At 43.5% G+C, this 23710-nt stretch overlaps 1 protein-coding gene across 1 annotated transcript in view; it reads right to left on the minus strand.

Moving 5' to 3' along the window:
- The window catches only part of LOC126203682 (uncharacterized), a 209592-nt gene extending 196268 nt beyond the window's left edge, over nt 1-13324 (minus strand). Inside the window, exon 1 of the mRNA XM_049938048.1 lies at nt 13166-13324. Within this exon, the coding sequence (XP_049794005.1) occupies nt 13166-13217 (52 nt within the window). The 5' untranslated portion in view covers nt 13218-13324. The remainder of the gene's footprint in view (nt 1-13165) is intronic.
- Between the last annotated feature and the right edge of the window lie 10386 nt (nt 13325-23710).

Here is a 23710-nt window from a genome sequence, read left to right on the forward strand (position 1 = left end):
GAATAAACTTAAAGAAAATTCTCATTTACTGTTCAGTCTCAGTTGCACATTTTTAATTAGATTACATGTTTCGATCACTTTGGATCATCTTCAGACCCAAGCAGTTGCGTCAGCAACCCGTCTTCTCTACCCAGAGCCACCTTTCACAGAGTACCGAGGCTCGGCTCAGTTGCTGGACAGCAGCACGCCTGCTCGCCCGCACACGCAACTCGGGTAGCCGCCGTCCACTCCTGTCCTCTTATGGCCCGTGATGCACCACCGCCGCCTCGGCCACGTATTCGGTTGGCGCCGTTATGCCATGCACGGTACACATTAACCTTGGCGGCATGCGAACAGATTACAAACCTAGCCGTTCCGGGGATCCTTCCAACCTTGACTCGAAAGCCAATCACCGTGCCCTTTTAGATGTTAGATAAATCGGTCCGTTTCCGCATTACGAACAACTATCACACTGTTTTCCGCGTCCCCTGACAAGTTTTGTATATCCTCTACTGCTAGTGCCGCCAGCTGACGTCTGCGAGTAGTTGCTGCACCTTGACGTCGAACATAGGCGATCGTCACACTTTGACTGGCCGTGTACGTACCGTAAGTAGGTGACGTTCCTCTTTCTTAATGACTGCACTTGCGACGAAATGCTAAGCATTGCATAGCCAGGGATGTAGTAGACTTCCATGTCAACTTGACTGCCGCTTTCAGGAATTCAACTTTTTTGACCGGCAGCGTATGTGCGGCACCAAGATGCTCATGACGTGCGGCAATGGCACGATATGAACCCAGCGAAAGCCACACACTGCTATCGTAACACATCACAAATAGATACCTCGATGCAGGCTGCGTGTGCCGATGGCTGAAACGTTGGCAGTTTTATTTACATCGCAACGTGGCCACTATAAAAAAAATTACTGAGACAAACTGCATCCAGCAGCCGGTACCGCATAGATTGCTGTGAATTCCTGACAGAAACCCGCAGCATAACGGGCGACACCCACCGCGCCTCCACAGTGTCTCCATGTTAATCAGCTGGACGCCGGCCAGATCTGCAGCACGCCCGACTCCCTGGTCGGGGCTTTCTCACATATGGTGAGCCCGGAAAACTTTTGTGCGACTGACGCGGGAAAGGCCATCGGTAATGGAAATTTGTGGTAAGTTCCTATGTGACCAAACTGCTGACGTCATCGGTCCTTGGGCTCACACACTACTTAGTCTAACTTAAACTAACTTACGCTAAGGACAACACACACACACACACACACACACACACACACACACATGCCAAAGGCAGGACTCGAACCTCCGAAGGGGGAACTGCCCATCACTGAAAATGCTCGATTCCGACGCATCAATCGCTTGCTGTCACGTGTCTGCATGTGGGCGTCTCCTCCACGCTTTGTTCAGAAGGAAGGAAGGACTATTAGGTTCAAAAATGGCTCTGAGCACTATGGGACTTAACTTCTAAGGTCATCAGTCCCCTAGAACTTAGAACTACTTAAACCTAACGAACCTAAGGACATCACACACATCCATGCCCGAGGCAGGATTCGAACCTCCGACCGTAGCGGTCGCGCGGTTCCAGACTGTAGCGCCTAGAACCGCTCGCCCACAGCGGCCGGCGGACTATTAGGGTTTAACGTCCTTTCGACATGAGGTCATCAGAGACGGAGCACAATCTCAGATTGTTTCAACGATTGCGAAGGACATCGGCCCTGCCTTCTCAAAGGAACCGTGCTCGCGTGTATGTCGAGTGAAAATCACAGAGGGCGATCACTGAAACCCTTAATCAGTATAGCTAGATGCTGACCTGAGTCGTCGTCTGTTAGTGAAAAGAGCAGACGTTGTTAGTGAGCAGAAGGATCCAACATAAAATGGTGCTCAGGACCAAACACCACGTCTTCATTGACGGATGTTAGGCACAGCACAACTCGTGGAAAGGTGCTGAACTGTTTGTGCAAGAGTTTTAAGACTGTAAATGTTTTGGCACAACCCCCAGCAAAGCTTGCAATATAAAACTTAATGATAAAATGGAGCCAAGTGAATAAAAACCGAAAAGATTTCCGACACCAGAAAACATCACTGCTGCAGCGAAGGAAAGCCTGCATCGTAGTTTGGAAATCACATCCTGTGCCAGCACGAATTAAGAGATCGTCGTATCGAAACATTATCAACAAGTTTTTGCATCTATATCCTTGCAAATTTACTGCTGTGCATGAATTACATTCTCCAGACGAACTTTTCGCATCTTGAGTGTTGCTGGTGGTTTCTGAGTGACGTGGTATCAGCACCTTTCGATCCTCAGTTTTTCATTTCTTCAGATGAGGGCTGGTTCAGTCTGTCAGGGCATGTGAATTCATAGAACATGCACCATTATGCATCAAAAGGATCATCATCTTAGTTTCAAGAGCCGTTGCATGATCTCGGAGCTGATGTTTGCTGTGCAGCGTCTGGTGTCTGCATCGTAACACGATTCTTTCACCAAATGATAACGCTCACTGCAGTACCAAGAAACTGTTTAATCCACATGTAGGTCACCTCACTGAAGACGAACGACTGGACGGGTGTTTTCAGCGAGACGGAACAGCAGCGTACACTGGACTGGCAGTCTTGCCACGAGTGCATCAAGTGTTTGGTGAGGATAACCGGCAGAAGCAATGCAATCTCCTGGCTGTCGACTTCTACAGTTGGTACAGTTCCCATTATGTAGGCTTCTGCCTGACCTTGCTCATGGTTTCCAATCCTCGACATAACATAGGGGCTTTACCCCAGCCATGCAGGCAGGGTAAGTAAAACGTGATGATGCCAAGTGGTGTCCTTTGCCTTATCTAGATAAGGCGGACTGAGCTGAGGTGTTGGCGTTTAGAAAAAGACTACTGTTTCCAACCTAACCAGAAGATCGGTTCTGGATCATCCGTAGCAGAAACCAAACTGGTAGGGGGACAAATGGCCGCAAGATTTGAGAAAGCAGCATAATCTACTGGCGACCATATTTTCAAGTGGTTTGCAGGGCACATTCGTGAGGCTAATCGGTAGCTGTTGGGAGACGCTCGGTTTTTGCCTGGTTTAAGGATTTGGATAATAATACTATCCTGCCACTGTGACAGAAAGACATCTTTGGGCCGAGTCAAGTTGAAGAACCTGAACAGATGTAGCCTTTGAGTAACGTTTAGGTGTTTTGAATCATCTGATTATGAATTGAATCAGGGCCTGGGGCCACATTGGTAGGTTGTAGAGAGGGAGAGGGGATGAAACACGGGGGATGTCTTTCAACTCGCCATTCCTGCAGTAGAAAGATAGCCAGATAAGAAGCGGACGTCGATGTTGTTGCGAAGTAGGTCACGAGGTGTTCAGCAAGAGCCGACACGTAGGTACAAAGACCAGAAGGGTTGTTGACCTTTGGCAGCCTGGAAGACTATGGAGCTTTGTTTACCCCTGGGACGAGGAGGCACGTTCTCCCAGGTAGGAGATGTAGTGCTGGCAGCATTGCTTCCTGCTTGACTACACAGTGGGCCTTAGCAAGCAATCACCTAAAAGTCACGAGGTTGGTCTGCAAAGGACGTTGCTTTAAACGCTACAGGGCTCTTCGGCGATCCTAAACAGGTATTGCAATATCTTTGATCCACCATGGCACAGGCCGGCGACACAGGAGACCTGTAGAAAGAGGAATAACAGTTGCAGTGGCGTGGGTGATCGTGTCAGGTACGTCATGCAACACCTCATCAATACAATCAGACAGAGAGGGGGCGAAGGTAACACTAGAGGCACATACTTGCCAAATGGCACTCTGAAGCATCCAACATGGTAACTGGTCCATCTGGTGTTGGCAAGAAAGTGGCAGGATCACTGAAAAGTGGGCGTCACGTAGTGCCCAAGCCACGAGACTGGAGGACGAGATCGTTAGGTTGAAACACGAAAAGGTGCCACGGGCGGCACTGAAATGGGCAGGAGAACCATCGTTCAGAAGACACAGGTCAGGGTTATGAACAATTTGATCAATTAGAAGTGGTACTCCTCTGCAGGGGGTGGTGTGCACTGAAGTTCCTAAGTAGGAAAAGAAGGGAGGGGGTGGAATTTGCTGCTTACTTGGTCAACCCAAGTAAGTAAGCGGCCGGCTGGGAGGTAAATAAACGTTGCAGATGGTGATCGCTGAAGCCGTCTGCACCCGTGCCTCTATTGTTTCCAACGCAGTGTGAAAGGGGAATCCACTCACTGACATCTGTGTGAACGAGTGTACAGACCTCTCCAGATGCACTGTTGGGGCTGGCAAAGTTTCGACAGAATGAACGATGACCATGGAGTGATGGGGAATGGTAATCGGTGGAGTGCTTTTCTTGTAGAGCAATACAAACTGCGAAGTGGAGGAAATAAGGTAAAAATTATTGCATTCCATCCTGGCCAGGTGGTACAGCAGCCGTTTCGAATTATTTCAAACCGAAAAACAGTCTGGTTTGCAAAGTTATTTAACTTCAATAATGTGTTTCGCCCTTATGGGGCATGTTCATACTGTCTACAAAACAAGAAAATAATCCGTTAAAAACAAATAGAGGGAGGGCCATTGGCCTATCCTGTGCGACTGTATGAATTCTGGACGCATCGGACGGATGTACACCTTGCTGCTCGAGATTAGCCTGTAGCTCTTCGTCTGTTTGCAGGATAGGGTCTCTCTGGAAGATGATTTATTGGACCATATTTAAAGTTTTGTGTTGGGCAATGGTCACTGGTATGTTACGCAGACATTCACGTGCGTAAAGAGCTGTAGACTGTGCAGCAGAGGAGGCTATAATCAACAGTGATGTCGCACAGAAAACAATGGTTTCGTCACGATAAAAATATCGCCATCAGTACGAGTAAATACTAAGTACTGCGTAAATTGGTTCGCTCCCAGAAGTCTGGCTTGTCCCTCTTCCTATGGCGTAGCCAAGGCAGGGAAAGCAATAGGGTTATAAGTGTCCGCATTGGAATTTCTATTCCTCTCTGATGAGATGGCCGGATCATGATGGCCATTGTTTTGGTGTAATCTGATATATTTCATTTGTGGAACGTCTGCCCTGAGTTCACCTACTTCGGTCAAGGGCTCACCCACAAGCACCACCCAGCCGCAGGAAAGTCCATATGGCATGGCAGGCATTGCCAGAAGTCCTGACGCCCCAGGAACACAATCTACTAACTGCCATGCTTGGGTAACTAACAGCTCAGGCATCAGCAATGTGATTCCTTTGTTGTCAGGGGACCAAACGAAAGAACATTACGACCCCACCACATCGGATTGGCTACTGCATTAACTTTGAAGTGCATTTGAGTCTGCACAGGTACTGTGTGCAGATGTTCTTCAACACTGCATGCAGAACGCGCTATTTAAGGTATTCTTGGCTGGTCAGTCCACACTGCAGAAAAATCGGAGAAATGAAAGTCAGATCCGGAAGGGGACCCAAAAAGTACTTCAGTCAAAAGGTGATGTAGAGTAAATGAATGAATATTCAGACAAAAGGAATGTAGAACCCAGGGATTAGCTGTGACGACATCAAATCTTGCCACCAATATAAAGAGAGTAAGAGAAAGATGGATACTCAGAGATGAAAGACTCCGACGCAGGAAAGGAAATAGGTACTGCAATAGCCTGGCAACCTGTGCTAGTCACACACATACTCGTGAGGGAATTGTGAGCCCATGAGAGATCACATGCTCGGAATGAACAAGGCTGGCGAAGGAAATTAGCAACGTTTTCCTCAAAGGAACTCCCAGAAATTACCTTAAGTGAAGCAGAGAAAGTATGCAAAACCTAGACATCGATAGCTTGACGGGAGTTTGAAACCCTGTCCTCTGGAATGAGAATCAGTGTCTTAACCACTGAGGCTCCTCGATTGGGCTAACCTGGGCAGGTTTGAGAACATTTTTCCAGACAACTGACATATCATTTAGTGCGGCTCCCCCTCCATTTTGTCACTCTGTAACATATCGTTTAGTTGCCCCTCTCCATTTCCCCACATAAGCGACATATCATTTAATGTGCCCCTCCATTTGTTTTACATAAGCAGTGTAGCATTTAGCGCCTCCCCTCCATTTATTCACGCAAGTGACATATCATTCAGTGCCGCCCCTCCCCCCATTTTTCGACACGTGACATATCATTTAGTACCCTTTCCATTTTTCCACACAAGCAACCTATCATCTAGCGCTTCTCCTCTGTTTTCCACACAAGCAACATCTCATTTAGTGCCCTACTCCATTTTCCCACACAAGTGACATACCGTTCAGCACTACCCCCTGCGTTGCACCACACAAGAGACATATCATTTGGTGCCCCTCCCCCTCCATTTTTCCACACAAGGGACATATGATTTAGCGGCTCCCTTTCAATTTTTCCACACAAGTGACATATCAATTAGTGCTCCCCGCACATTTTTTCACCCAAGCGACGTATCATTTCGCAGCACCCCCCTCCCTTTACTGCTGCTCCATCATATTATTAGTTGCTATTTCTTAGTCTCTTGGTAAGACCTTTAAAAAGCAAATCCAAATGTAATGAGCGTAGAAATGGGTTGTTTTCGCTACTATTAATGATACTGTGTAAAAATTTTGCACTAGGGGTACTTAGAGGCGCCCCTCTTAGCTTGATGCCCAACGCAGCTGCTTGTGTCATCTGGTCCTTAAACCGGCACTGTGCACTACTCAGGAATTATTGTCGCCTCAGCTAGAAAGCAGGGTGCAGCGGCCTGAATAGTCCACAAGACACCAGGTATTATGTAGGCTTTTCTTAAACTGGTTTTCGGCACCATGGGCATACAACAAACTCACCAGCCAAATGAAGTTTGCACACAGCATACTTTACAAACTAATTTTAAATGATGCAATGTACTCTTTTTGTCATTACGCTAATAGCCGTAAACCAGACATCAGAATTCTGGAAGTACGGACACATATGCAATATCTACAAATTTATCTAAAGCCATTACAGAGAAGGGATTAGAACTCCAGAACTCTACCTCACGAGGTGGTGACAGATCACAGACTTTGTTCCGAATTTGCTTCCCAGCATGACAACGAAGAAGAGCAGCAAACAGTTAAACAACTACTTTGTCTATCGTTCTATAGTTACTTCGTTTTCATACGAAGACGCATAGGCGTCCACAAGGGGTGAGATGGGGTGGGGTGAGGGACAAAAGAGGGCCCTTGCCCCACATCCCCTCTGGAATCTGAAGTGCAGAGTTTTTATTCATGTACTGGGGGGATAACCATCACTTCACTGGGATGTAATGAGTTTTTTTGTGCCACGTATAACATTTAGTTCTGATGACATCGCGTATCTTGAATCTGACCAGCTCCTTTACATTAGAAATGCCAATTTTTGAGCTTTGCTCCCTCCTGAAAAAATTTCTGCAGGCGCCACGCAAAGAAACACTCATCTAGACAAGGTACAATATGGATGTGTGTCAGCACGTGTGTGTGTGTGTGTGTGTTCCGACATAGCCCTGGTATTCCTAGACCAGTTTCAATCAAATTTCGTACAAATAAGAATTATTGTAAGGAAAAAATACAATGGTCAAAATAAATGCTGAATATTGTTTATTGTCAATACTGGAAACAAAACTGACTTTGTTCTGTCAGGTACAGTCATAAAAAAGAAGATGCACACATTTTTACTTGATTAAAACAATAAAAAGAAGCCTATCAAACGATTTCGTTCCAAACATGCAGTTTCTTCTCACTGTCATCTTGCATAACACACTGTTTAGAATCCAACTGGCCCTCCTTGTAACTGAAGCCAAGTTTGACTGTTAGGCGTGCTCCTTACCAAATTATCCAAACAAGCCTGCAGGATGTTGTTCCATATCTCCACAACGACCTCCGTGACGACCTGTAAGGTCTCTGGTGGGACAGGCCGACTGCAAACCACTCGTTTTAGCAAGTCTCATGCATTCTCAATGCAGTTGTGATCTGTAGAATACGGACGCCATTCCATCTGCATACTTCAGTGCTCGACTAGGAAGGTGTCCATAAGATTGTGACGATGGGGGCTTGCATTGTCGTTCATCAGCGTGAATCCCGCCCGAATATGTTGACCAAATGGAGCCACAGTGCATGCAAGGATGTCGTTCCGATACTTCACACCAGCCATCCTCCTACCTACTGCCACAAGGGTTGTCCTGCGGCCACACATGATGCCTCGCCCATAACATGACTGCGCCGCCTTGATAAGAGTGGTGGTCTACAATACAGTGAGGGTGTAAAAGTTGTCCTCATTGTCTCCACACACACAAATATAAGTACTGTCAGGGTCCAGGCTGATGCGGTTCTCATCAGAAAAGAGTGTTTTGTCCCAATGCTGGCTCGTCCACAAAGAATGGTTTTGTGCCCACGCGACACGACCCCTCTCTCAACCCAGTTTAGCGGAAGAACCTCGAGGGATTTTCTGACAAGGAATCCCTGCTCATGGAGCCTACTTTGTGTCAATTGTGTTGACGCCTGCACGCCTGTAGCTTTTTGGAACTGCCGCCACAGACGTATAGCATTGTGTTGAGGGTTTCTGCTTGCTGTTATACGCAGTTATCGATCGCTCACTCCTGCTGTTTTTCTTCTGCGGACACTACTGTGACGATTGTCAACTGATCCTCCTCACTAGGTGCCTATTCCAAATTCTGTACACATCACTTTGAATCACAGCGACATTCGACGTCCACCTGTCCCATTCCCTGCTGTATTAGAGTGACTATACAGAGTCTCTGATCATATGTTACTGTTGTCTGAACAATCCTGAAGCAACACAAATCTCGTAATGACGTGCAGCACAATCAGTGCAACGTTTACATGTGACACAATTACCAAAGACTGCACATATTACCCCCTCAAAGCAGAAACTTGGACTGTTTCTGCTAGAATCACATTACAAACAAACGAAGGCGTTGATATAATAAGGTATTTCTGGTTCATAAAGTTCGATGTTACAATTTGGCAATAAGTAATGTTTATTTTGGTCACTATTTATTACTGATATAGGACACCCCTGGCTTTCTTGTGGGTGAAGTAATGATCAGCAGTTTCTGATAATGCCACTGAATGATTATGCTTTACCTACAGACACACTGATGTTCAGAAAAATCAAGATCTCGGACGACTAGAAATAGGACATTAATATTCACGGGACATGTACGTTGTTATGTTCTGCAGAAATGATTGGTATTTAAACCACGTCGGCCCATGGGTTCAAGGTCAACACTGATATTGCTGTGCAAAACCACCTACCGATAAAATGTGCCTGCGGCTTTTGTCGCTATAAACCTAAGATAATGGATCAGTGTGACTCGAGCAGACCTGCAGAATGCCTCGCAGACGTATGTGCAAACCGTACTGTCAAGTCAGTGAGTTTGAAAGAGGACGCATTATTGGCACGAGAGAATGTGGTGCGCCCATCCAGGAAATTGCTACTCGTGGGGAAGGGAGTATTTTGGCAGTGCAACGGGTGTGTGCCGAATGGTTCAAAATGGTTCAAATGGCTCTGAGCACTATGGGACTTAACATCTGTGGTCATCAGTCCCCTAGAACTTAGAACTACTTAAACCTAACTAACCTAAAGACGGCCGCGGTGGTCTCCCGGTTCTAGGCGCGCAGTCCGGAACCGCGCGACTGCTACGGTCGCAGGTTCGAATCTTGCCTCGGGCATGGATGTGTGTGATGTCCTTAGGTTAGTTAGGTTTAAGTAGTTCTAAGTTCTAGGGGACTGATGACCACAGCTGTTAAGTCCCATAGTGCTCAGAGCCATTTTAACTAACCTAAGGACATCACACACAGCCATGCCCGTGGCTGGATTCGAAGCTGCGACGGTAGCGGTCGCGCGGTTCCGGAATCGCCTAGAACCGCTCGGCCACCGCGGCCGGCCCGAATGGTTCATGGAAGACCGTAGAACACAACGAGATGGGTCAGGTCGTACCACCCAGACCACCCCCTGAAAAGATCGACTCCTCATCTGAATGCCATTGCAGGACAGATCTGCGACCTTATCGGCTCTGACACAACAGTAGAGCAGTATAACACATTGTACACTGTCAGGGGTGACAGTCTGTCTCCGTTTATTACGCCATCGGTTATGTGTGCAAAGGCCGCTTCTCCACCTACCTTTGACAGGTGTGCACAAACATGCTGGATGGGAATTGTGTATGGAACGATGTCACTGGAGACAGGAATGGCATCAGGTAGTGTTTTCGTACGAATACGGGTCTGTTTGTTTGAAAATGATGGCCACATTCTGGTTCGCTGCAGAGAGGGGGGGGAGGGGGGTGGCATCACAATGACTTCATTCGCACAAGACATCAAGACATACAGCATCACCCCAAGGCCTTATGGTGTGGGGTGCTACTGGGTGCAGCCACAGATCACAGCTGGTGGCTGTCTGGAGCACTATGGCAAGTGTGACCTACGTGAATGATGTCCTGTGACCTGCAGACATACCATTTCTGCACAACACCTGAGACGCCATTTTTCAGCAAGACAATGCACGACCACATGTTGCTGCATGAATACGTGTCACAGGATGTCAGATTTTTGCCCTCCCCTCCCCCCCCCCCCCCCAAATCAACATTGTCATCAATTGAAAATCTGTGGAATATGGCAAAACAACAGGTGCAGCACTTTGACCCCATGCCAACCACCACAGATGAACTTTGGAACCAGGAGAAGCAGCTTGGATGGCTATGCCACAGGACTCCATCCGCTCCTTATATGCATCGATGGCATCACACATGGAACAAGTTATGAGGGCCCATGGCGAACACTGTGCCTACCAGGCAACAGGACACATGCTGAACTAAGGTGATTGAAATGCTAATAATTTCTGCAGAACATACTAATGTACGAGGCCTGTTCAGAAAGTAAGCTCCGATTGATTGCCAAATTGAAACCACAGTGAACATCAGAAATGTTTTACTTGTAACAATTAGCTACACCTTTCAGCTACGTCTCTACGTAGTCGCCGTTCTGACTTAGACTTTTGTCATAGCGTTGTACCAACTTTTCAATAGCCTCATCATAGAAGGCAGCCGCCAGTGCTTTCCGCCAATTCTCCATGCTGGCCTACACCTCGTTGTCTGTGTCAAAATGTTGTCTTCAAAGACAGCGGTTCATGTGACCAGAGATGAAACTCAGGGGGAGACAATTGCGGACTGTATTGTGGGTAATCTAACATTTCCATTTGAAAACGATGCAGGAGCATCTTCATTGCCCCTGCAGAATGCGGCTGAGAATTGTCATGAAGAAGAAACAGCACGACAGTTATGTAATGTTAGCTGCATAGCTTCAGGCGAAATTTCTCACCAGGCCCTCGTACTTGGCGGCAGACACTATTTTCTAGACATCTTTACGCACTCACTGCGAGCTCAGAAATGAGAAGAGCAACGTGATGCTAACTGGGGTTATACTAGAGACACTACCCAACACATCTGTGCAAAGCTTTATCGGATTTTCATAGTCGTTTCCATTTCGCGACCGATCGGAGCTTACTTTCTGAACGCCCCTCGTACATGTCGTGCAAGTATGAACATCCTGTCTCTAGTCATGCAAGGTGCCCTGTTTATATATAGGCTATATGACTTAACTTTAAAAATCTGATTTATAGTAATAAGTCAAGCTCATTGTTGCAAATCTGCGATGCTAGAAGAATTTACTTTCCTCGATGTGCTATGTGTGAATATAGTCAACTTTCATACTTAAAACACCAATGAATTCGATGTCAAACGCATTTCAGCAGTTGGGTGGCTTTCTGTCTTCCCTCGAACATTATGCCTCAAAACTGAAGCACCGGTACACTACATAGTTACGCTGGAAGTACGATTGCTACGACACCTCATCAGATACAGAATGCCCCGAACAAAGCGGGGCTGCTGCTACATATTTTAGCCACAGCAGTCCATAGAGCCGACTGACACCTTCACCTAAAACTTCTATGTGTAGTGATAAGTTCGAATCAAACGACAGTTTCAATGTTTGAAACCTTCTGTGCGTTCACTTGAAGAAATTTGGATAAATTAACTGATAAAGCGGAAAAATTCCCCATTAAAAGGTTTTGCAGTAATAACTACAATAACACAAAATCCCTTAAACTGTATGGGCAAAATGTATTCAAATCATACAGACGAATATTCTTGATCTGAAGTTCGCTTTACAGTCCCTCTGCAAAGCAAGTTCCAAAATAAACAGACGATTTTTTTCCTTACGCATCGGAACATTGAAGGAGTTCTTTAATTAATACTGTCAATATGTCAGTTAACAACACACATTCAGTGTTAGATTATTTAGTGGAAATTCTACAAATATGAATAATACAAGCTAAATTAAAGTTACCGTGCTTTCTTAAAGGACCGCTCAGTCTATCGAATGCCGAAAATACGTAATACTTCAACCCCAATGAATTATTTCTGTGGAAAATCCATACTAACCTGCTCCAACCAGACAGTATAAAGGAAACTAGAAAAATAACAGTAAAATTCGCACCTTACGTTGACTAAAAAATGCTACCTACGAAAAGTAATCGAATGTCATTCACACACGCGCATTTGCTTTAGTGATGATTCGATGTAACAATGCATGTGTGTCACCCATCAAGAAAATACACTGGCGTTGCAGGTAAGACAGTTAGAAATGCTAAAGTAAGTACGGAAATAGGGCAAAGTAGTTTCAACTAATTTCAGATCAAATAGTAGAAATCAGTATGTGTGTGTGTGTGTGTGTGTGTGTGTGTGTGTGTGTGTGAACATTTTGGCGTAAGGGTTGATTGACATCCAAAATATGGAAAGTTGGAAAAACTATAAGTACGTATGGTGCTTGCAGTGAACTGATAGACAAGGTAATAAACACAGCTTCTGAATTCTGAAAAGAAGAATAGAATCCTTTCCACCTTTAGGTTGAAAAGGAGACGAATTTCGTGCACGAGCTGTGACTGCAGTGAGGTGTGCTGGATGATTTACGCGACAGGTACCTCCGCGCCTCTCCTCTCACCATCCCAAAAGGTATACATCTATTATTATGTAGAATATCCGTAACGAAACCTCCGCGTGCAGCACTGGCGAAGTATTGTTGTGTAGAACATCGGTTACGAAACCCCTGCGAGCACCACTGTCAAGTCGTTCTTCGGATGCCACTGTTGTGAAGCAGGCCGCTGCCGTAGTTTGAGCAGCCGCGGACTAACCTGCGCTGCTGCGCCTGGCGCTCGGCTGTGTCGCCGCCTCCCTATCTCCCATCTTCTTCGCGCCTGTATGAGTCCCCGCCGCTCGCCCCTTCGCAGCCACCACAACACACCTACTGACTGACAACCGTGGCCGGGCCAGATACCTTCCCGCGCGCTGGATGGTTGACAGTCAACTGTCTGTGGCGAAGACAAGCGAAAAGCGGAACCTCACGGACTTGCCGTTAGGTAGCGCCACCGTTCAGGCGCATCAGGGACAGGGAGGGAGCAGCAGCCTCGCTCCGAACACGACCGAGGGCAGCCGACCTGTTACGAAGCAGGCGCTTGGCGCTGACGGGGATTTGATTTGATTGATTTGATTTATTTCGTGTTCCATAGGTCCAACTGTGTTGGATACACATGGACGTGGAACGAGTCAGTTTTTTACAAATACAATCTGATAATCTTATAGCATATACAGAAATTTGAGTACATAATTATATAAAAATTTATACAATAAATTCTTTGGGCAGCAATACAGAAAAAGAAAATACATATTATTAAAACACTACAGAAAACAGATACAGAGCACACACAGATACAGAGCTCAGGTTAAATAACATTCTTATTGGCATTATGTCAACTGTACTATATAATATTAAAATATTACAATTTATTTAGTTAAAAATTCATCTAGACTGTAGAAAGCTTTTTCTAGCAGAAATATTTTTAGAGCTTTCTTAAACTCACTATTGTTATGAATCTTTGTCTTTATTTCGGGAGGAAGAGCATTGAAGAGTTTTGCTCCAGTGTAGTGGACACCCGTTTGTGCCAAGCTCAAATTTCTGAGCTCACTGTGTATGTCATTCTTCCTCCGTGTGTTAAACTCACGATAATTACTGTTTGATTGAAATATCTCCATATTTTTACAAACAAAACACACGAGAGAAAAAATGTATTGGCATGTAGTTGTGTATTTTTTAAGTTTGTGAAAACTATTTCTACACGAGTCTCTTGGGCGCAATCCTCATATAATTCTTAAAGCTCGCTTCTGTGCAATGAACACTTTCCTTGCTAATGGCTGATTGCCCCAAAAAATAATTCCGTACTCAATGAGAGAATGAAAATAGCCATAGTATGCCACTTTTGCAGTGTTAGGTTCAACACATGTAGTGACAACCTGTAAAGCATAGGTAGCAGAGCTAAGCCTCTTACAGAGCTCAATAATATGTGAAGACCAGTTCATTTTCTTGTCAATTTGCACTCCAAGAAATTTTGTTGTTTCCATTCTTACTATTGGTTGTTTACCACATGTCACACTTACCTCTATCTCTTTTTCTGTTTTTGCACAGAATTGAATAAAGCTGGTCTTACTGGAATTTAATGAGAGACCATTCACATTGAACCAATTAACCACATCTGAGGGTAAGTGATTAATGAGTTCCTCAAAACTGTTGTTGTGGTGTCATCAGCAAATAATGTAAATTTACACGGCAGGCTTGTACATGATGCTAGGCGCGCTGTTTGTTCTTGTGTTGTAAACGTAGTGTTGTTGTTAAGTCGTGTACATCTTCCACCGTGAGGAAACTAAGCAGTTTGAGTGTTCAGAGTGGTGGAGGTGTATGCCCACAACAAAATTTTCCGTCCACGGAAGCTGAATGTAGTGGTGCCTCTTCTAACCAATAAAACCAACGCCTTCCACTGTCATTCCTGCAACAAAAACTTTAGAGAGAGGCTGCCTTTGTAATCAGGAAGTGCTCACAGATATGGCTTGCTTAAAAATTTATAACTGGTACATGGAATGCAGCTAAAGAGCGAAGAACTGAATTTCTTATCTTTCGACGACTTTCAGAGCTGGAAACACATTCATTGTATGTCAACAACGGTGGGTCTAAAGTTGCTGCTGACAGTTCCTTAAGACGTTATTGTTTGTGGCCATCATTGAGGCCACTTTACCACTAAAGGTATAGGTGCCGGGCGCTTGAATCTCCGAGGTAACAATAAAATCTCCCGATTTTACACCGCGCGGGTGAAAGTGCATCAAGCTGACGATGGGACAGACCTAGTGAAATTTAACGTGGCTTATGTCGGACTCAGAGAAATGATTATCCTCGCTTACCAGAAAGGACGACAGTATATCTGCAGATATAACAAATAAAATTCCGTTTAAAGTAATTCCGGATAAAATTCGGGACTCAGTGTACTGATTCGAAATCTTAAAGAATGCATATATTAAGAAACTAGAATTTGTACAACACTGAACAGCGTTAGAACTTGTGCTCCATCTCTGTCAGACACTAGGATGGTGGGACCAGTTTTGAAGCATGGGTACATGAAGCAGACTCGATTGACAGACCATGTGTCTTATTTTACAAACCACAAGACACGGTAAATTAACTACATCCACAGTTAAAAATTTTAGATGTTATGTTGGTAATAATGAACACTATGCAAGGTGAACTACTAAATAAGTATTGAAATCACTGTGTATTGTATTTTTAGTGGTCCTTTAGATCATACATTGTGCTGAAAGTAGCTGCATCATGACATCTGACAAGTTACAGTACAGTGGGTAGATGATAGAGAGTCTCATGTTGGTTACATTTGAAATGTACCACACTTTGCTTCGCATAATAAGTATTAATCTAAAAGAAAATACACACTAAAGGGTTCAGAAAATACATAATTAACAGATATTAAATAAATTATGTAAATGTATATTCCTTCACATACTGGGTATTAATCTGAGAGGAGATGCATACTAAAGAATTCATAAAAGAAATAACTAATAGCCATTTAAACAATGGGAACTCCAGGTTAGAATATTGACAACATAAGGAAAAGATAGACTGCTACTCACCGTAGATGGCAGTCGTGTGTGTGTGTCAGCCATGCTTGCTTGTCTCAATGATTGTGTGTTTGTGTTTCGTTATCTGACAAAGGCTTGGCTGAAGGCTAATGTGTAACTGTCTTTTAGTTGTACCTGTCTGTAACATAATGTGTCATGTTTATGGTAAGTAACAATCTATCATTTCCTTTTATTATTAATAGATATTTAAAAAAAGAACACACACACATACCACATACACACAAGCAGCTGAGGAATATTCAGACTGTGGAGACAGAGCATTATCACATTATTCATGTAGGCTACAGATTCCAGTATTTACAACCATGAAATTTACAATCTGTTGTTTATTTTTACACACTCTCATATATATAAGTTGATAAACTGACTTAGACATATGCCTCATGTTGTTCAGATATAGTGCTGCTTAATTGTGCCATCCTGTATTTTGTAAAATCAGTGCGTTATTAGGAATGATCTTGGATTTATTCTATAATCCTTTAGCTCCATTTCTGTTGGAAGATGATATACATTTTTTCCCATATATTTAACGCCTTTACTGTACCATTTTGTTTCACAGGGAATCATCCTTAGTGAGTTTTTTGACCTTGTGTCATGCTAGTACCAATCTGAGTTCCTGTCCTGTTTATTGATGTTTTTGTTTGTAAGATCTGTAGTCTAGTATATACTGGCACGGAAGGGATATATATTCAGATTCTTAAACAACAGTTTACATGTTTTTTTCTTCTTCTTCTTCTGAGACAAAAGTACATTGATGTCAGGGTACCAGTATTTACTATATTTCTTATTGATCTAATCATAAAACAGACTTTACTCATTTTCATACTGGATATGTCACTGTTGCATTTTCATATGAATGTGTCAGTGACGGAGACTTCTAAACTAGAAATTTTGTTTCATTGACAGACTCTAGATGATTATCATTCAGTGATGGAGGTGGTGGTGGTGGTGTTGGTGGCAGGGGGGAGGGGGGGGGGGACACCAATGGAGTTTTTTTGAGCAATATGAAAGGTTGGGCCAGTTGTCTTATTTACATTAAGGAACAGTCATTGGATTTAAGCCATGAGTTTAGTTGGGCTGTGCTTCTGTTCGTTGTAATCTGGACTGGTTCTTTTGTGTCAGATATGAGAATTGTGATGTCATCAGCACAAAGAAGGATTCTATTTTGTGTAAGTGGAAGCAAAGGTCATTTACTTAAAGTGTGAACAATAAGAATGATCCTAGTAGAATCTGTTTTATGGTATGTATAGATGAAAGTACAGTGCTGACTGTTCTTCAATGCTTGGTCTCATTATTTGAGCATACTGTTCTCAGTTTTTGAGATAACTTTTAAACCAGTCATAGCTAGTTCCTCTTATTTCATTACAATAAATCTTTTGCACCAAGATAGTGTCTTCGTCCATGTCAAAGGCCTTTAAGAGATCAAGAAAGATACCTGTGGCTGGTGACTTCTTGTCAACAAGACTTGGAGTAAAATCTGGGAATTCCTGTGTTGCGTCATGGTAAAGCAGCTATAGTTTTCTTTCTGTGGAAACCAAACTGTGCTGGGGACAAAATTTTCCTGTTCCTCTGTAATATATTTAGTCTAATGGCCATTGTGTAATAAAATATTTTGCTAAATTCTGAGGGTTTTGCAATTGGCTTGTAGTTGCTAGGATCTTGCTTACTTCTTTTTTTGTGTGTTGGTATGACTTTGCAGTTTTGAGTTCATTTGGAAATGTGCTGTTCAGGAACGAGGAGTTTATAATGTGGGACAGCGGTTTATTAATAAGTTTGCTCCACTTATGTAGGAATAATCATGGGATTGTATTGTTTCTATGAAGTAGAAGTTGAATTCATCAGCTATTTTGTTATTGGAAACTAATATTTCATTTCCTTTTAGGTTAATATTACTTGACAACTGTTTGTACCCAGCAGTGATTGAATTAATAAATTTCCACATTCATTTACTTTTGTCTTATGTTGATTTGAGAGGGTTATCATTTTGCAACATTTTGGCTGCACCAACTACATTCCTAAAGATATTTTTATTTGTAGCGAAGTAGGCCTACTTCATAATTTCTTCACTGTTGTGTTGAGGAAGAAAAGCTCCTTCTTTATTTTAGCTGCTCGTACTAAAGGGTGATCTGTTTGAGATGTCAGAAAAGTAAAACACTGTGCACAAGAAACTATGCCAAATTTTTTGTTTGTTTACAGTACATACATACATGTATACAAGAAACAGCAAAGTTATTGCTTGTTAACAGTACATATATATTTAGGATAGTCTGGAGTTTGTGTCTGAAGTTAGTATCAGAGCACATTAGCATTCAACATGCAGCACATATAATGCTCATGTCTACATTGCGACAAGTGGCAAGCAGTATTTGTGGAGTGATTTGCTGAAAGGCCACTGTAATCTGCCTCATAGATCAATCGGATTCTGTGGTCTTTGTGCACACACTGCTGACTTGATGTATCCCCCCACCCACCACCCAAAGGAAAAAAAAGCTGTAGGCATTAGTCAGGCCACACCAGTGATCATTGAACATATGGCTACGAGAGCCCAGTGCAGTGCAGCACTGTCCTCTTGATAGTTAATGGTTTCCATTATTCCACTTTGCTGTAATTTAGAGATCACATACTGCCCAATCATTTCAAGGTACTTGGCAACACAAACAATCTCCTCCATCTCAGTCCACAGGGCAGGTGCACTTGGTAAAGCTATAAGCTACAAGCACACTGAGTGACCCAAGGCATTACTGAACAGTGAAACATTGATAAGTGTCGAATCAAATGCACTCAGCACACATAATGCTTCTAACAGCTTTAATTTCAAGCTCCCTCGCACTCCTGTACCTTTCCACCAGGTATTTTTAACATTTTAGCCAGGTCATGTCTCCCTCTCACAGCAGTAAGCTGGCTAAATCCCAGTCCCAGGGAAAACCCAAGCTTGGGATAGCCATACAGCCATAACTTAAAGCCTCATGGGTATTTGGCACACCATGAACTTAGAGACAAGGGTACAAAACTTCGTTAACTATCAAGGAATGACAATGAATACAGATATGCTAAGAGTTGCTCATGTGAGCTTTATTGGATTTGGACTAGGTGGACCCTAAAGAACATATGCTTCTCCTGAAGAGGAGCTGTGTAAAACGTCAAACACTGTGTCACTCAGCTGGAATCATCACAGGAAGACACTGTCCACTCTCCACAACAACATTCCTTCTGCATCAGTGACACACCCACAGGTTAGTGACAATGCACTCAGTGACAGAGTCTTCCCATGTGTTTGTGTTTAGTGCTTCCCAACCCCATACCCATCACAGCATTAAGGGAGATTGAGTGTATAGGATAAAAACTGCAGAGTGGCCTCCTGTCTTTTACAGGGTACCACAACTATCCCCTGCTGAGTTACAGCTAACAAAAGCTGCCCTATGTGAATTGTTAACAACTGGCATCATACATCCTCCAAACAGTGCATTGGCTTCCCTGATCCATTTGGTTCAGAAAAAAGATGGTACATTTTGTTTGGAGATTAGAGAGGCTTCAATGCTTGAACTATTCACATCCAGTATCTTGTGTTGAACACACAGGACTTCTCTCATTTGTTATTGGGTGCTTTCTTCAGTATTATAGGCTGTCAAAAGGCTTACTTGACCAGTTGCTCATCCTCTTGGCCAAAATGAAATTTTAAAGATGACTATAATTACCCATCGGGTTGTTCGACTTTTTGTACTTGCAGTTTGGGCTGAAAAACTCAGTACGGACTTGGCAGCACTTCAATGATTCCATTTCTGCATCTACTGTTTCTCCTCAACTGTGGATGTTGCTGAACACTGACTGCTGGGCTCTCACCAGTGGCTTCTGGTTTTCCACTACCAAGACATGTGCCATGCACTTCTGTCACTGTTGTACTGACCATCTCCAGCCAGAAATCTACCTCAAGGACCAAATGCTCAACGTGATGGAGCCTTATCTTTTTCTCGGATTTGTCTTCGATGCCTGGTTGATGTGCTTCCTCATCTTCGCCAACTTAAACAGATGTGCTGGTCACACCTTAATACTGTTTACTGTCTCAGTAATGCCAGGTGGGGTGCAAACCACTATACACTTTTGTGGCTCTACAAAGCTCTAATCCTGCTGCATCTTGATTATGGGAGCCTTGTGTAGGGCTCCTTATTGCCTTCAGAAATGCAGATGCTGGACCCTGCACAGGGTCTGATTTGTGACAGGTATCTTTCAGACCAGCCCTGTGAGTGGCCTGCTTGCGAAGGCTGGCATCCCTGCCCAACTGGTCAGGTGCCAACGGCTGCTCAACTATGCAATAAACGTTTGCTGCTCCCTCGAGCATCCGATCTACTGTGTCCTTTTTCCTCATAGAGAGATCTACCTCCCACAACAGAGGCCTAGGTCTGGAGTCACAATCACAGTTTTCACAAAGAGTCTCTTCTCTGAACTCCATCATTTTCCCACTGTCTCCTGTTGTCATGGAGAAATTGCAGGTGCCCCCATGCTGTGTACCTCATTGTTGGATCTGCATTGATGTTTTCTTTGGATTGAAAGACTCATTAGACACTTTGGTTTCTTGCTGCTTGTTGCTGGATGTCCTTGACACATTCCACAGACATGGTATACACTGACGGCTCTACGGTCGACATATGAACCAGTTTTGTCTATACACATGCAAGATATAGTGAACTATGTTCCCTGCCAAATAGAAGGAGTGTATTCACTGCAGAGTTGTTGGCCATTGCTTGAGCCCTCAGCCACCATCATTCTTGCACTGGCAAGTTATTTTTAATTGGCAGTAACTCCTTGAGTCGTCTTAAGGCTGATGAGCAGTACTACCCTTGACACTCATTGGTTGTGACTATCCAGGATCTCCTGTGTGACCTTCACCGTGCTGGGCAATCGGTCCTCTTTGTATGGACCCCTGGTCACATTGGGATCCCAGTGAAAAACCATGTTGATCATTTGGCCAAGTTTGCTACCAGGATACCAACTTTGGAGATGGGGTACTGGAAAAAGACCTTCGGTCAACTCTATGCCGACAATCGTTAGAGGCTTGAAATGTGGATTGGTGTGTCCTGCTTTCTTTGAATAAACTGTGAACCATAAAGGACACCACAACTGTGCAGCAGTCTTCCCTTCATGCTTCCCAGAGGGAATCTACTGTCCTCTGTCAGCTTTGCATTGGCCACACGTGGCTGACCCACAGTGACACCTGCTGACATGAAGATCCACCCCACTGTTGGTGTGATGCCTGTCTCATGGACTTATCCAGTTTGGCCACCTTATGGCAAAACCTTAAATTTGTTGATACGCTTCCTCTGGTGCTAGTGGACAGTGCCAAAGCAGCTGATTTGGTTTTACATTTTACCTGTGAAAGTGGTTTTTACTCATGTCTGTGACATAGAGCACAATAGATTGAGTGATTGGAAGGGTGGACCATTGCCTTCTCTGATCAGAGGGGCCCACGGCTGCCCTGGCTCGGTGGTCTGACCTGGCTCCTGTCCTTTCCACCCTTTTCTTCTTATCCTTCTGCATATGTCCCTGGTTGCCTGACAGACTCACCATCCTTATTCTCTTTCCTGAGTCTTTATCTGGTCCTTGTAGCTAGTTTTCTTCTAATGATGGACCATGTGGAAGCACTGGTTAGAAGAAGAGGTTATGTCTCTGGTCACATACTGTGTCCTGGAAGTCTCCAGCTGCTTTGAGGGTGAGGATAGGGAAACGCTCCCACCTTCAATCCTTTACCTTTCTGTCACTTCTGCTTGCTTCTGTCTCTTGGCTTTCTAGATTCTCAGATACAATTGAGTCCACTGGGATTTGTCTCTTGTGTACTGTCTCTCTGGGGACTATTCCTGGCTTGACACACGAATGATTAAGGATCGATGGCATTGTAGTTTGGACCCTATCACCCCATCAATCCATCCATTATATGAGGCTGCAGTATTCTCTTTTGTGCATTTACAACTGCATTTATCATTTCGTCACCCTCCTCAATCTGCCCAAATACTGCTAACAGTTGTGACGCCTGCTGACTGATAGTCACAAATGAAGCTATCCCCATGAATCCCATATCCATTACTTTTACATATGTTTTCATGAAATGCTCTAGTCTTTCCAATGATAATTTAAGAACCTGGTCATTTGAATCTAGTGTGTAGGCAGTTCAGCTTATTCCTGATATTGTGGCCCTTACAACCTCCACATGTTTCCTATGGAGCCTCAGTAACCTTCCTGGATTTCTTTCCACTTTATCTGTGCTCTCTTTGTAATACACTGCACCAGCTTCATCCAATCTACCGAAATGTATTTTACTCACCTGGTCTATGAACTGAAGGCAACTCTTCTTCTTTGGGCCTCATGCTTTGTCAGCTGCTGTACCAGTTGCTGCAATTTTTTCTGTGTTGTGTGTGACTTGTTGGTCCAATAGTCAACACCTTGCTAACCCTACATTTAGTTGCCCAATTGCTGATGATACAAGTATAGTAATAACATCCTAAAACCAAGAACTAAGTGATGTAATTGTAAATGATGTTTTTCACAAAACTGTTAAGTGGTTCTCAGCAAACAGACTCTCTTTAAATTTTGATAAAACTCAGTATATACAGTTCCGTACAGTAAATGGCACAACTCCAGTAATAAATATAGACTTTGAACAGAAGTCTGTAGCTAAGGTAGAATTTTCAAAATTTTTAGGTGTGTCCATTGGTGAGAGGTTAAACTGGAAGCAACACATTGATGGTCTGCTGAAACGTCTGAGTTCAGCTACACATGCTATTAGGGTTATTGCAAATTTTGGTGATAAGAATCTCAGTAAATTAGGTTACTATGCCTACTTTCATTCACTGCTTTCGTATGGCATCATATTCTGGGGTAATCCATCGTTGAGTAGGAAAGTATTCATTGCTCAAAAACGTGTAATCGGAATAATTGCTGAAGCCCACCCACGGTCATCCTGCAGACATCTATTTAAGGATCTAGGGATCCTCACAGTAACCTCACAGTATATATATTCACTTATGAAATTTGTTGTTAATAATCCAACCCAGTTCAGAAGTAATAGCAGTGTGCGTAGCTATAACACCAGGAGAAAGGATGATCTTCACTATGCAGGGTTAAATCTGACTTTGGCACAGAAAGGGGTAAATTATGCTGCTACAAAAGTCTTTGGTCACCTACCAAACAGCATCAAAAGCCTGACAGATAGCCAACCAACATTTAAAAATAAATTAAAAGAATTTCTAGATGAAAACTCCTTCTACTCATTGGCTGAATTTTTAGATATAAATTAATGGAAAAAAACCCAACTTAAACATTAGTGTCATGCAATATTTTGTGTAATGTAATATCTTGTACAGACATCTTTTATTAACCTGACACGTTCCACATCATTACGAAGTGTCGTATTCATGATCTATGGAACAAGTATTAATCTAATCTAATCTCTCTACATTGTTGCACTGCTGCCTTGCCATATCTTCCTGCTGTTTGAAATTACTGTGTTATGGCGTTGACATTAACGTAAGTGACAATTCTCCATGTCATACTGTAAATTTATACTTGTTCTAAATTGTTATAATCCTGAAGACATTGGGAACATTAGAAAGGATGGGCGGTTACTCAGACCATAGGTTGAGAGAGACCTTCTTGGATGATTGCATTGTACATGGAGCACATTATAAAAATATCTTTTAAAGGTTCTGCTG

This window comes from Schistocerca nitens, chromosome 9, assembly GCF_023898315.1.
Source record: "Schistocerca nitens isolate TAMUIC-IGC-003100 chromosome 9, iqSchNite1.1, whole genome shotgun sequence".
Taxonomy (NCBI): Eukaryota; Metazoa; Arthropoda; class Insecta; order Orthoptera; family Acrididae; genus Schistocerca; species Schistocerca nitens.